This window comes from Arvicanthis niloticus, chromosome 23, assembly GCF_011762505.2.
Source record: "Arvicanthis niloticus isolate mArvNil1 chromosome 23, mArvNil1.pat.X, whole genome shotgun sequence".
Taxonomy (NCBI): Eukaryota; Metazoa; Chordata; class Mammalia; order Rodentia; family Muridae; genus Arvicanthis; species Arvicanthis niloticus.
The window spans coordinates 3428751-3443867 of NC_133430.1; the positions used below are offsets into that span (position 1 = coordinate 3428751).

The window sequence follows — 15117 nt, forward strand, 5'->3', positions numbered from 1 at the left end:
AAACACCTGCATGTACGTACTCATATTCTCACACAGACACACACATACATACGTAAACAAAAATAAAAATTGATTTTTAAAAAGTAAAAAAGAAACAACAAAATATAAAGAATAGCACAATGAGAGTGAGGCAACAAGCCCATGTCCCAAAAAAGCAAGAAAAGTCAGACTACACTGTTGGGAAGAAGAATCTAAGAAATTTGACGACTTTCTAATTGGTCTTCCTAATGGACGATTTCCTTCAGCGCCTTAGAGTGGTTCCATGCATTCTCAGCAATCCTACTGTGCATAAGGAAGGGTACTGAAGAAGGAGAGAACTGACCTGCTGACCCACATCCACTTTCGTGAAGCTGAAGGTGCTGAGGTGGGTATTTGCTCCACGCACAGCTGGCTCTATAGTTTCTCGAAAGAGCTTCTCGATAAACTGACAAATAAAGGGCCACATGTGCTTTACAGTCTGGAAAGAAAGGATCTCATGTTAGGTAACTGCTATGATATATGATACATAATGTAGTTGAGTCACTAAGAAAGATTAAAATCATATAGTCTATTAGAGTCTGCCTTTGAAAACTAAAACAAAAGGAGAAATGGTCTTGTTATTCAAAAATCAGTCCTGCAAAATGTGTCCTAAACATTAAGCATTTATTTACTTCAACAATAAACTACTTTTATTTAGCTATTTGTTTAACCATGTCTGCACATCTAATAGTCATTAAAAGTCCTATGGCTTCAACTGACTGTGGGAAAACTTAAGCTTTAGAGAGGTCTGGAATTGTGGCTCAGTGACTCACTTGCCTCTTGACAAGTGAGGCCCTCAGTTTGATCTCAATACCACAATAAAACTACACTAAACCCAACAAAAATGGCATGGACTTCAGTAACTACTCTTGCATTTTAATAACCACATATTAACTTGTTCTATAGGGTCATTCCTGTCTAGCTAGGGTTATCATATTGTCTTAGAGATGCTGAAAACACAAGGTAAGAGAGATTCAACCTAAAGCTTACTGAAACCAAAACATCCTCCAAAAGGTATTACAGATTGGTAATTTCTTGGGAGTTATTTTTCTCTTCATAATAATGTTTCCAGAATGATTGCTTGTGATTTCTATAAAGCAGATATGAGCAGCCTCTATTCAAGAAAGAAGACATAAGGCCAGATGGCAATGCCATGCAAGCACATGCATGAATCTTCTGAGGTCGATGACACAGCTCTTGTTCTTAAAAGAAAGTCAGACACCATTTGCAACAGTCCTCTGGGGAGTGGAAGCCTGCTCATTGCAATCTGAACTCAATACTAACACAAATTCCCAAATATGGGAAGATGGTCTCTGGCCCTCTAATTCCCACTAAATATTTGGAATATGCTAATCTTACCTTATTTAGCCACTCTGCTCTTTCAGTGTCTGGAAAATGAACCTGAGAGAGAAAACACACACACATGACTTAATGACTCCTGACAATTATAAACGAAATGACCGATAGGCTATTTCGTGTTTATATAAAAGTTCTTTAAAACACTCTGCTCTAATGCTTTGGCACAGTTTCAGAGAGAAGGAAGCAAAATGTGTGGTACATACTGGAGGGAAAGGGTTGGGGGACCACAAATACTACCACAGCCTTCTCTGCCTTACACCACCAAAGTAGGTATTCCTTGGCATTTGAAACATCAGAGTATAGAAAAATGTCTGTTAAAATAATATTATCATTCCCATCATTCTTCTAGAAATCTAGACTCAGACTTCAAAATCCATCTCTCCTTTTTGTTTTCCCTTCTTAGCCAGATGACTTCTATACAAGGGTCACCTCCACCAGGCCGCCCTCTCCCAAATGCATACTGTGATCATAGCTCTCCACAGGCAAGGCCTACATACTGGGAAAGTGATTGAAAATGCAAAAAGAAACCTATTTTAAAAATAGATAAAGAATGTTTTCTCTGTTGTTGAAGCTAAAATAAAACTTTTTTTTTTTTTTTTTTTCAAAGAAAGCTAGGGCTGTGTTTGGCCACAAGGGAGCTTTCAAAAGAAGAGTGCACAGGACACACATAGTTTGGATTTGAAGATACAGCAGATCACAAGAGACTTTGTACTGGAGACTGAGAAGATATGATGCATATAACTTTCCTGAATTATAAAGAATCTAGTCTAATAACACTGTCCTCTGGCTAAAGAAAGTGAACCAGAAGCTGAGCACTATATAGTCTCGAGGGGTGGCGTGGGGCTTCCAAGGTTTCTGGGACCCAACTCTACTTCTCAAGTTTGATTATGAAAACAAACAACAGAAAATGGGGTCTGGCCAATCCCTGGACATAGGGTAGGTCATTATCAAGCCATTAATCACCAACAGCTTATACTGGCTCTCGTAAGTCCTGAGTGACTGGCTGTTCCCCCTGGGGTCTCAGCAAGAGGAAATAGCAGGGGTAGTAAAGCTGCAGTGTTATGGCTTCCCTCTGTGTCTACAAACAAGCACAGATAGGCTTTATTTCCCTTGAACCACACAATATGAAGAATATCTAGTTGAACCATGAAACATGCTAGATAGAATGAGTAGAAATAGTTATTTCTAAATTAGATAAGCATAAATTTGTTGGGGTAGGGTGGGGTGCAAAAGCCTTCCAAAATTGAGACAATGTCTTAGAAGTTGGGGAAGACAACATTCAACAAGCTAAAAGGTCAGAGTCAGTGGACTGCTGTACATATTTGCTTAACTCCAAATGCTATGCTCTGTCATGAAAGGGGCAAATTTTAACCTAAGTCAACCAAGTGTACAAAGAAAGGGCTGCATTTTCCCTAAGGGACAGGATGAGAGTTCATGGTTACAATGAGGTGAGCAGTCTTGTTAGATGTATCAAATTAGGTCACAAAATTAATTCATTTGCAAGAGTACACTGTCATTCTTTGCATTACTTTGAAGTAGTTTAGTAGTCGAATCAGGATCGGGACAGTGAGTGGCAGGCAGAGCACTAAAGCAGGTATTTAGATCCTTCTAATTTACTGTGAGGCTCTCTCCCATTCTACATTTTCCCTCTAAACCAACCAACCACTGGAGGCAACAGATAGATCAAAAGGCAAGTATTAAGTATCTTCTGTCTGCAGTGTAGATGTACCCTACTTTCTGTAATTTCAGACTGACTACCACACTGACACCTCTGTAGGGCCTAGCTCCTGCATATACTCCTGCATATACTCCTGCATATACTCCTGCATATACTCCTGCATATACTGGCCCTTTGATCTCTGTCCTTACCTGCTTCGCCCAAAGGCCTCTCATTGCCTGGCTTCCCAACTACTAAATTTAGCTAACAGAACAATATTCTAGAAAACAGGAACTTCCTTTTCAAGTCACCTTACTGAAGACTTTGAGTGCCTGGGTGTTTATCAAATAATTTTAACTTCCTTAGCTTGAGCTTCAAAGGCAGTGCAGTCACATTTTCTCTGGGTCACAGCTTAAAGACCCCACCTTCATATATCCTGTTGAGTACAGCCAGAGCAGCCACGGCTGTGGACATAGAATGATGCTATTCCTCACCTTCTCCTGCCAGCCCTTCCTTAAGAACCAGCTCACTTTAGTTTTGGCAGCTTCCCACACAACACTTTACCATAACCTAAAGACCAATCAGCCCTCCACTGGCAGGGCTGCAATGCTCTGTATGTCAACATTTGTCACAACGTGACAGGCAGTACACTACACTAAGTCATATTTGTAAATGCCATCAAAGGAACTTCTGGCTTCCAATAATGTCTTCAAAAAGTTTAAGGAAGGACTATGTCCTGTAATACAAGCTACGACAGATTTCAAACCAATAAAAAGTGGTTAATAGGGGCCATGGAATCTTAAAATATTGTTCGTGTTTATATATGTGTGTGTTTATATTTGTGTCTCTGTACGTGTGTGTAAATATGTAAATATATAAAATATATGTAAATATATTCATAGAGCACAAAAGTAGGCACTGAGCCAGGAACAAGTCTCTGTGGTCGACCTGGAGAAGGAAGGAAGAACATGGACACACTGGAAGACATGCCCTGGCTGTGGTAAGCAGGGCTAGTTTTACTGTACAGGCAACAGTGCATCATCCAAATGCCTGACAGGGAAATGTGTGAAGGAAGGAGATTCTCCGAGGTGCTTATCTTCCTGGAAGTAACAGAACCACCTGCTCAAAGAAGCCTGCAACAAGTGAGCTGACCCACAATGCTAGCGTTTACTTGAGATTACTGCAAAGGCACTAAATCATTCTGAGATTTTATTTAACAAGCCAGTACTTCAAATTATCAAAGAAATAAGAAAGGAAATATATCAAATTTAAAGAAAGTACATCTGATTCTTAATTTTAAATTCTCTTCACTAACTTTAAAATCTGTTTCTAATACATATTCATAAACATTTGTTCTACACAAAACAGAATTTAAAGCAGCAAAAACACAGGGTGGCGGTGAGGGTCCCACTAAGATACAGAGATAACATAAAGTATGTTACCAAGTCATACAAAATGCACAAACACAGAATAAGTGATCTTATCCTCCAAGTAAAAAGTAAAAAATTTAAAAATTTTCAAATCACAAAGTTACTTAATTTTAAAGTTTCAATTATAAAATGAACTTTCATATCATCTCTGTGAGACATAAATCATCCCTGTGCTATTGCCCATGTTTCTGTCATAGCTAAGAGCCGACACTACTCAAAAAAATCTTTTAGTGCTATGTTTAAAAGACCAAAAGCTTATTTTGGATTCTAATATGCTATTGATATTACCAAGTTGTTTTATGTATAAAAGCTAAACCAAGTACACAAAAACTGAACATGTTAACTGCAGCCAGGAGCTCTAATTAGAATACCTAATTTAATGCTCATAAAGAACTTTTGAAAGACTAAATGACTGACAAAAAAATTCAGATGCAGAGGACTCTGAGGTCCTTCGAGCAAATATATTTATAGTCAAATTTTTCTAATTATTTTCTCATTTTTTAACATTAACAACGTAATTTTGAATAATATTTAGAACTAAAATGTTTTCTTCAAACATACCCCTTAAAAGCCAACATTAATAATCAGTATTTGCATAGGATAGCATACAATTTCCATTCCCTAAACACATATAGAAGCAATTATAACTACAAATAGCACAGCAAGTACTTTCCTGGGAAAGCAAGGTCAAGATATGCTGTAAGATCCATTGGTATCAGTGGTGTTGAAGCACACAGTATAAATCAATCCCATCATTTCACTTGTTTAAAAAACTCTGGATTAAGCTCCAAGATATAATATTAAAAGATATGCATATTTAATTCTGTTATTGCTGAACCTATTGATTTGGTATCTATAAATAATTAAAAAGCTAAATAAAATTATCATTTTACTAGCCAAATGCCATTAATCAAATGGTAAATTGGCCAAATCACTTTACTCATTCTTCATTTCAAGGACAAGGACTGCCAACTATCTGGCACAGCAGCTGAGTTTGGGGTTTGACACCAGGCGTCAGCCTGACTATGAGCAGAGCCCTCTGTTCACACTTCAACTGCTCTATCTCAAGCCCTAGAACACAACTGGGTGACAAGTTCACACACCATCTGTGCCAACTAATTTTTAGACCAACTTGACTGACACAAGCTGGAGTTACCTGAGAGGAAAGAACCCCAATTAAGAAACTGCCCCCACACGACAGGGTTATAAGCAGGCATATAAGACATTTTCTTAATTAGTGATTGATGAGGGAGGATGGAGCCCATTGTGTGTGGTACCATTCCTGGGCTGGTGGCCCTAGTTCTATAAGAAAGCAGGTTGAACAAACCATGAACATCAAGCCATAACAGTGCCCCTCCATGGCCTCTACAATAGCTTCTGCCTTCAGGTTCCTGTCCTGTCTAAGTTCCTGTCTTGATGTTCCCAGATGATGACCTGTGATGTGGAAGCATATGCAAAATAAACCCTTTCCTCTCATGTTGTTTTTGGTCATGGACTTTCATCACAACAATAGCAACCCTAACTAAGATACCATTTTAATGCAATAACCATCCCATAGCATATGGAAGATCCTACTAAAGTATGTAAACAGAAAGATTTAAGCAAGTTATTTTGTTTCCCTGCCCTCCTAGCATAGTCTTTAAAATAGGTTAGTAGATGAGTAACTTAGTCTGGGTTATATTGTTACAACGAAACAGCCTGCTTTTGTGTAGATCCCAGCACCACCAGCCCAGAGATGGCACCACCCACAATGGACCCTCACTCACTGATTACAGTCTTTACAAATTAAATTTTTAGACTCTCTAAAAATCCAAAATCTCTTTGAAAAGTTCAAGGCTTTTCAGCTGTGGGCTCCTATAAGAAATCAAAATTAGATTAAATACCTTTTTCAAGAGGGAAGAACTAGGACATAGTCGCAATCTGAACCAAGCAAAACTAAACAAGAGTATGAATAACTGAGTGTCCAATGTCTAGAATCCAGACTTGATCTTCTGGGCTCCTCCAAAGGGTCTGGGTCACTTCTCCAGCTCTGCCCTTTTGTAGCATACACAGCTTGTCTTCTATGTTCTGGCTGGCTCAACTCCACTGCTGCTCCTGTTCATGGTAGTTGTCCTGTGGTACTGGCATTTAAAAACTGCTGAGATCTTCTGCTACAACTGGACTGCACTTTCACCAATCACCTCTCAGGCTATCATCATAGTGCCATGCCTCAACGTCTCTACATAACCCCTTCACTCCTGGGCCTTCAACTGCCACTGAAGCTGCACCTTCAACAGTGGCCTCTCCTGGCCTCTCCGAGTGCCAAGTGTTGAAGATTGGTGCTAATGCTTCGAATCTACGTGTCCGGACACTGAAGGACCTTGTCCCCAACTGGCTCTTGATCTATCAATAAAGATGCCAGTGGCCAATGGCTGGCCGTGGGGCAGGATACTTAGAGTTGTGTGGGTAGGAGGCAGGGAGAATCACCAGGACTGGGAGAAGAACGAGGGGACATAGTAGCGGCAAGAGATAAAGCCAAACGGCCATGTGTGTTTTCAGGGATATGCCCAGTGGCCACTTCCCCAGTTGAGCTGAGTGGCAGGGGGAGGTTTAGGAGTGCCCAGCCTATGAGATAGCCAAAGCACTTTAAAGTAACTGGTGTGTGTATTTTCCATTCAAGGATCCGAGATAGCTCCTGGGTGGGTGTGAGTGTGCGACCAGCTAGGAGCACAAAGCAGTGTAGCCAAAAACCCGCCCACAACAGCCAATCCTCAGACACTCTTCATGATCCATTCATGCCTTCAAAACCCTTCAAAACCAGTACCACCAGGGTGACATTTACAGTACTAAGTCTGGCTGCCAACACAAGATACAAACTTAGCTCTCTCTGGAACACAGCTTCTCTGTTCTTTCAGGAAACACTTCCCAGAAGATTTCACCTCAGGGATGCTGTCTCTTCTTAATCAGTGCTCTTTTCTTAGCTCCAGCTCACCAGTATCAATTGTCCCAGGAACGTAAAAGTTTCACTTTAGAAGTTCTTAGTATCTTAACAGCTTTTCTAGCCTGAAGTTCCAAAGTCCTTCTACAATCATCCCCCAAACATGGTCAGGCCTGTCACAGTAATACCCTGCTATGCTGGTACCAACTTGTTCTAGTCAGGGTTTTATTGCTTTGGCAAAGCACCAGGGCCACATCCCGGAGATGACACCACCCACAATGGGCTGAGCCCTCCCGCACTGATCACTAATTAAGAAAATGCATTTCAGTTAGATCTCATGGAGGCATCTCCTCAACTGAGGGTTTTTCCTTTCTGATGACTAACCTGTGTCAAATTGACAGACAAAAACAGCCAGTACAATGAGACAAGCAAGGTCAACAGAACTATGAGTTTTTTAAAAAGACCCTAAGACTCTTGGTTTTTTTCCTTAATATTTTTATTCATATGTATATACTGTGTCTGTAATATGCTATGTGTGTAGGGATCTATGGAGGTCAGAAGAAGCTGAAGTTACAGGCAACTGGGAGTCATCCCATGTTAGAACCAAACTCGGGTCCTCTAGAAGTGCACCTAACTTCTATCTCCCTAGCCCTCAAGACTCCTCATCTTTCATAGATACAACACAAAAGAATATTTTAGGTCAATGGATACCTGCGTTTTAAGATACCTGTACCTTACTAAGTATACTATACGTCTTTCAGGAAATCTATAATTGTGGAAGTATACTTGCATTTAGAAGCACACTGCATACTCCAGGCTCATTCCAACAGGGCCTAGACACAGAGAGTTTAGTTTGATAAGATGCTAACTAGAAATTTTTTCATATTTTAAATAGTTAATAAATTTTGCCTGCATATAAACCAGTCTTAAAATCTATGCAAATTTAAGGGGTGCTTAAAGAAAGTTAAAAATGCCCAAAATATTTATCTATATAACAAAGCAGCCTAGAGGAGTAGAGTTTGGTGTCTCACACCAATAATTCCAGTAATAAGGAGGCCAAGACAGAAAGGCTGCTCAAGAACTATTGTTGGAACTATTAAAGATGAGAGGTCAAGCTACCAGTGGAAGCATAGGAAATCTTCCTTCCTTTGCTTTCCCGGCTGGCATACAAGTAACCCAACATCTGAAATTCTCTTCCCTGTGCTTTCCAGGTGCAAAAGATGTAAGAAGCCATGTGCATCTCTCTGTGTCCTGTGGGCTGCACCAGACAGGAAAAGAAACAGAGATCTAGGGCCTTGGAGAAAAACAGCAAACACACAAGCAGACAAAATATCCATACACATAAAATAATAAATAATTTTTTTTTAATCCACAAGGTTATAATTTTTGTTAGTGGTTTGTGTCATGGTGATGTAGACTTTGGTCACTATAAGCATGTAACCTGACACACTAAACATATTTTTCAGACTGTTTCCAAACCAGAACATTCAAAATGCTCTCCTTGGTGCTTAGCTACTTAGGATAAATTTCACTAAGGCATGTAAACACCATTAAAAGGACATAGGTGACCACAATCACTCTACTGTATTCTCACAAAGTGGGGCCGACAGACTTAAAGTAAAAATTTGACTTTCCTATCTTATTGTAAACTGCAAAGGTCTGAATCAAGAACCTGCTTAAGAAGGCCAGCAGGCTGAGCTTGGGAGGAAGGTGTAGTTCTGACTCCTGATAGCTGAAGGAGGAACAGGAGGTAACAGAGAGAAGGTGTCTGGTGTATACCAGTTTGTCCAAAGCCATTTGCCTAATAAGTATTCATCTTTGCTAATTCACTGTCTTTGTTATATGAATGACAGATACCTATTTTAAGAAAACAGAGTAGAATTTTAAACTAGGTGACTCCTAGTATAGTTTTACAAGATGTATAAAATATCTGAAAGCCAATTATACTCAGGGGGAAGGCTCTCACTATATAGCTCAGGCTGACTCAAAGTTGTGATCCAATTGCTTTAGTTTCTAAGTGCTGGATTATAAGTTTGTGCCAACATGCTTGGGTGAAAACCAACTCTTGTATTTTAGTAACAGATAGTACACTGAATTTCATATGTACATCTGGCATACATAATTCAGACAAATGCTTGTTTTTAAGGAATTTTATGTTTCATCATATGTATGGCATGAAAGCAAAATCTAAGTAAACCAGGATTGATGATATTCAATGGTAGAATCAACACAGTGACAGCTTACAGCCAAGGGCACCAACTCAGCCATGTAATGATGTGCTTAACGCCTCACATGTAAACACATGTCCAAGAGTGACTTTTTTTTTTTAAGTTAAAGCATATTTTAACAAAATTTTCAAAATCTTTAGACATCCTTTTGTCACTACTAACAGAAAGTCACACAGTTATTTGATAATCCCGATTTAAACTGGGATTTTGGCATCAGCTACATCAATATCACATGTTAAGATGAATCCAAAAATAGTAAGCCTGTCTTCAACACAGAAAATCTGGTTGGTTCTTAAAAATCCAAATCCAATACTGCTAGGCAACTGGACACACTTATGTTTTGACTAGAATGAATCAGAAGACGGATATGCAATTGTAGCACCACACATTTTCTTTGTAATAAATTCAGCTTTGTCATAAATATATATGTATAATTATGAAAATGGGATTAAGATCCTTTAGAATTAAGATACGCAACAAGAAAGCACAGCAGTGTCCCAATCAGAAGTTACATTAAGGTTAAGTTCTACAGGAGCTAGACTCTGATAGCTCAGTGGTTAACAGCACTGGCTCATCTTCTAGAGAACTTGGGTTTGATTGCCAGCACCCACATAGAGTGGCCCAATACTGTGCCTCCAGTTTCAGGGAACTGATAGCCCCTTCTGACCTCTACAGATATATATATATACACACACACTGTGATGTACAGATTCAGGATATACACATATGTGCATAAATAAAAATAGATCTTAAAAAAATAGGATATGGGTATGATGGCATATTCCAGTACTTAATCCCAGTACTCAGGACACAGAGGCACGTGGATCTCTTAAGAGTTCAAGGCCAGCCTGTTCTACATAGTGAGTTCCAGGACAGCCAGGGTATAGAGTGAGATCCTGTCTCAAAAGCCAAAGACTAACAACAACAACAACAAAAGGAATACTAAATAATGACCAAACTTCAACTTCAGGGAAAAAATAATAAAAGTTTATATATCTCTTGATCAATTTCTTAATTCACTTCAATTTTTACTGAAAATTTGGTAGTCTATTCATGATGCATGCATAATTGCATATAGAAACCAGAATTAGATCATAAGAGCATTGCAATAGAATTGAAAAATAGATACTTGGCTTTTGTTGCTAGTCCCTGACACCTCCTAAATCCCATGGAATGTTCTGGGTGGTATTTCATAAACAGAAGCATCTTCTGTTCTAATTGAGTGGTATGGTAATTTAACTGAGACTCACCCCCCATTGGGTGAGTATAGTTAAATACTTGGTCAACAGAAATGGTGGAACAGGTAGTGGAACTGTTTAGGAAGGATTAAGAGGTATGGTTTTGGTAGAGGAGGTGTCGGCTTTGAGATTTCAAAAACCCACCTCATTTTTTGTTAACTGTCCTTTCCCTCCTCCCTCTCCTGAGTTCTCGTGTGCTTCTCTCTCTCTCTCTCTCTCTCTCTCTCTCTCTCTCTCTCTCTCTCTCTCTCATCATGGCTGTGGATCAGATAAGAGTTCTCAGCCTCTTTCCCAGCTCCAAGCCTGCCTGCTGCCATGCTCTCTTGCCATTTCTTTCATGGACTAATCCTCTTAAAATATAACAAGCCCCCAATTAATTGCTTTCTTTTATAAGTTGTCTTGATCACAGTGTTTTGACATTGCAATAGAAAAGTAACTAGGACAGCTGACTCTTGGTAGGTTTTCAAAAAGCTCCAGGAACACTGGGCACTAGAATGTCCAAACAGACCTAGAGAGCTGGGGCTTCCAGCTCCACTCCCAACCTCTGAAACTAGAGGGTTGGGGCCAAAATAATACCCAAAGGCCAGTGATGAAGTCAGTCCTGCCTATATACTAGTGCCATTTCTAGATGGGAAAAGCCATTTCTGGGTCCAGAAAGCTTCTGGTTGATAAACACACAGGGATGCTGGAAGAGTGGTGTGTGTAGAGAGAACAAAGAGATTCCATGCCACACCTCAATATCTGTCTCAAATATATCTCTTCTGCCAGGCTGTTCCTGCAACATATTCTCTGAGAGAAACCAATGAAAATAAATAAAATATACTTTTCTAAGTTCTATGAGCCATTTTAGAAAATTATCAGTCAGGAAGAGAGATTTGCTTGGGTTTTTTGTTTGTTTTGTTTTGTTTAAGAACCCTGAACATAAGAGCTGGATGGGAAGTAATGTGAGCAGGCTGGGCACCCAATTGGCAACTGGTATTTGAAGCTGGTTAATCCCGTGGATTAACTTGGGGCCTTAAACTTGTGAGGTCTGCCACTAACTCTGAGTAATACCACTGTAGAACTGAATTATAGAAAACCTAGATACTGCTTACCGAGAATTAGTTGTTGGGTGAAAAAAAAATCTACACATCAGAAATGCTGTGCTTTAAGAGCTCAAAATCACCCCTAAAGGTTTTTGTTTTTAAATAATTATAGAGGTTACAAAAGCACTTCCCCAATGGCTATTACTACAAGAAAGGCAGGAAATAAAATGCCAGCTCTCTTACCTATTCATCAAGTGTAGCTACCACCAAAAGCAAGGCACAGAACTTTCCAAACTCCTTAAATGGTCCCCCTGCATGCTCCTTTACACATGCACCCCTTTCACTGTCCCCTACCATTGCTGGTAAACATTAATCTGTCCTGTATTTCTACACTCTCACCATCTTGAGAACAACATGTATGTAGAACCACACATTTGGGTCCCTCTGAGACTGACCTTCTGTGTAGCACAATGTCCTGCAGTCTGCCCTGTTAGTCAGTAGTCTTCTCCAGCACATCCACTGGAAAGTCATAAAACCATCACAGCTGCTTGACACAGTTCTAGTTCTACCACAGCTGAGTGGATTGCTACAATCAGTGTCCTTCATTCTGTAACTTTTGGGGTTTTTTTTGTCTCTGTGTGTTACATTCTTAGGGACTTTCTGCATTATGATTCATTTTATGTTGTTCTATGCCTGTTGCCCTCACTCTCCCTGCCAAGTCCATTCCTTCACTGGCATTCTTTGCAATTCCTGTGTACTAGAACACCCAGTCTCACGGGATGAACAACTTCTGAATTCTTGGACTTTCTACTGGTAAATGACATTGTTGTACATTCTGAATCACAGACTGTAAGTCACTCTACTAAATCTCCTTCCTACATCTATATATAAATTCATGCTGTAAGTTTTATTTGTCTAGAGAATCCTGACCAATACACCTCCTAATCCTTCCCACAGTTCCACTAACTGGTGATTAAACATTCAAATCTATGAGGACCATTCTCATCCAAATCACAACACTATTTTTTTATTTTTGTTTAGGAATATACTGATCTTTTTAAAAATACTGTGATTAAACATGTGTAACGTAAATGATCATTTTAGCCATTTTAACTGAATAACTGACATCAAACACACCTTATTTATTAACTCTTAAACCCTGAGACAAATTGCTGAAGTACCTATTTAACATATCAAAATGGAGCTGGTAGCCATGTTCTCCCTGCATCCCTAAGTCCCTACCTATTAGAGATTTTGGCTAGCATACCCAGTCCCTTACCCTAAACTTCTCTAGCCCAGGAGCTGTGCTGCCCTTCCCTATATAATCAAACCATTTTGGTTACCTGGTCTTTTCATCTGCCCTTTACATTCCTGGCCTCCTGGTATGGCTCTCCCTTTTCCTCTCTCCCAGATGCCCCAGCCTCTGGTTATGTTCTCCTTTTTACCTACAATAAACTTTCTCACCCACCTAAGACCAGTCACATCTTCCCTTTGTTTATTTCTTTTTATCTCCTTTTTTATAATTTTTCATTCATCTGGTGCCAAAACCTGAGATAGAAACAGGCTTTTTTCATTCACTACTATTGTGCAATTCCTACCACAATCCAGCTCTTAAGTCTGTTTCATCTTACCACTGTTTATTAATCAGGTACTGCCTAAAACTTAATAGAACCAAGTAAGATTGCTAGAGAACAAGAAATAAATTATTAGTATAATTCAGTACTAATCAGACATTTAATTATCTATTTGGTACCTAGGTGAGTCTTACTGGTAAGTGAAAAAGAGAACCCCACTACTATAAACCCCCAATTATCTTCCATGTTGGTCATGTCACAACAGAGTGTGCAGTGAAACAATAAAGATGAAACATCCAAGTGAACAGCTCAGGTGTCTATGTCTCTCTCTCTCTCTCTCTCTCTCTCTCTCTCTCTCTCTCTCTCTCTCTCTCTCTCTCTCTCTGTGTGTGTGTGTGTGTGTGTGTGTGTGTGTGTCTACCCAAAAACACTGTTAGGAGTTTTCTAAACAGAAGGACTTGAATGCTAACTCCAGGGAAGGGCCAGTTAGCATGGTGAGTCAGCACTCTGTGGCTATTCTCCTTGGAGTATGGTTAAAAGGTTGAGAAATCCAGATAAATGAGGCTGAAAATGCTAAGCTAAGGGAGGGGACATATCTCAAAGACAAGGAGACAGGAGCTTAAGTCTGAGACAGCTGGGCCCAAGAAAGCTACCTCTCTAACAAGGAACTCAATAAATTCTTAAGCTCCCAAAGATAAGATTCTTCTAGTTCCCTAAAGAGCAAATTAGAGCTTTTGCAAGGTTTTGTACTGAGAAAGCTCAAAGCAGATTCTGTGATAGAATGGGGACTAAGAATTTTATGCTGACTCAGTGACCTCTGGCAGCTGCAAACTGTGGAATGAGACACATAGAAAGCAAAGCTTCCCCTGGAGCAGCATGGAGCCTCCCAGTCAGGTCTGTGAGTTCACATGCACATCAGTCCTGTGAGGTCTGGAAGTCACTGTTTTCTTGGAGTTTTCCATCACCTCTGGCTTTTACAATCTTTTTGCTTACTCTTTGAAGGCCAAACCTACATATCATAGGAATAGAGGAATAAACCCAGTTTAAAGGCATAGAAAATACTTTTAACAAAAATCATAGATTTCTCAAATATATAAGGGCAGAGATGTCTATATTAAGGTACAAGAAACATACAGAACATCAAACAGAATCAGAAAAGAACCTCCCACATCATATAATAATCACAAAACAAAGAAGGAAGATTGAAAGCTGCAAGAGAGGACATCCATGTCACATATAAAAGACAGTCCATTGAATGGCAGCCAACTTTTCAGTAGAGACTAGAAAAGCCAGCAGGGTCTAGAACAGTGTTCTACAAATTCTGAAAGATTACAGAAGCAACTCAGAGTATTACAGCAAAACTGTCTATTGGGACTGAAGAAATACTCTCCATAATAAAATCAGACTTAAGGAATTCATGACCACTAAGTAAACTCTACAGAGGATGCTGGAAGAAAAACTTCAGTTTGAAAAGAAGATAAAACACATCCAAGAAAGAATGAGAATAAACAACTCTAGATCAGGTAACAAAAACAAAAAACATCACCACTATAATGAAATGGCAGGAATTAATATACATTGTTCAATAAAAATTATTAATATTAATGGTCTCAAACTCCCAATGAAGAAATACAGAGTAACTGACTGGAATAAAAAAGAAAGGAAATCATA

General features: G+C 39.3%; 1 protein-coding gene across 2 annotated transcripts in view; it reads right to left on the reverse strand.

Moving 5' to 3' along the window:
• Positions 1-15117, reverse strand: part of Esyt2 (extended synaptotagmin 2) — a 90613-nt gene that overhangs the window by 56423 nt on the left and 19073 nt on the right. For both annotated transcript variants that reach the window (XM_076920948.1, XM_076920947.1), the window contains exons 2-3: positions 1378-1419; positions 323-457 (exon numbers count right to left, since the gene is read on the reverse strand). In XM_076920948.1, coding sequence (XP_076777063.1) covers positions 323-457; positions 1378-1419 — 177 coding nt within the window. The remainder of the gene's footprint in view (positions 1-322; positions 458-1377; positions 1420-15117) is intronic.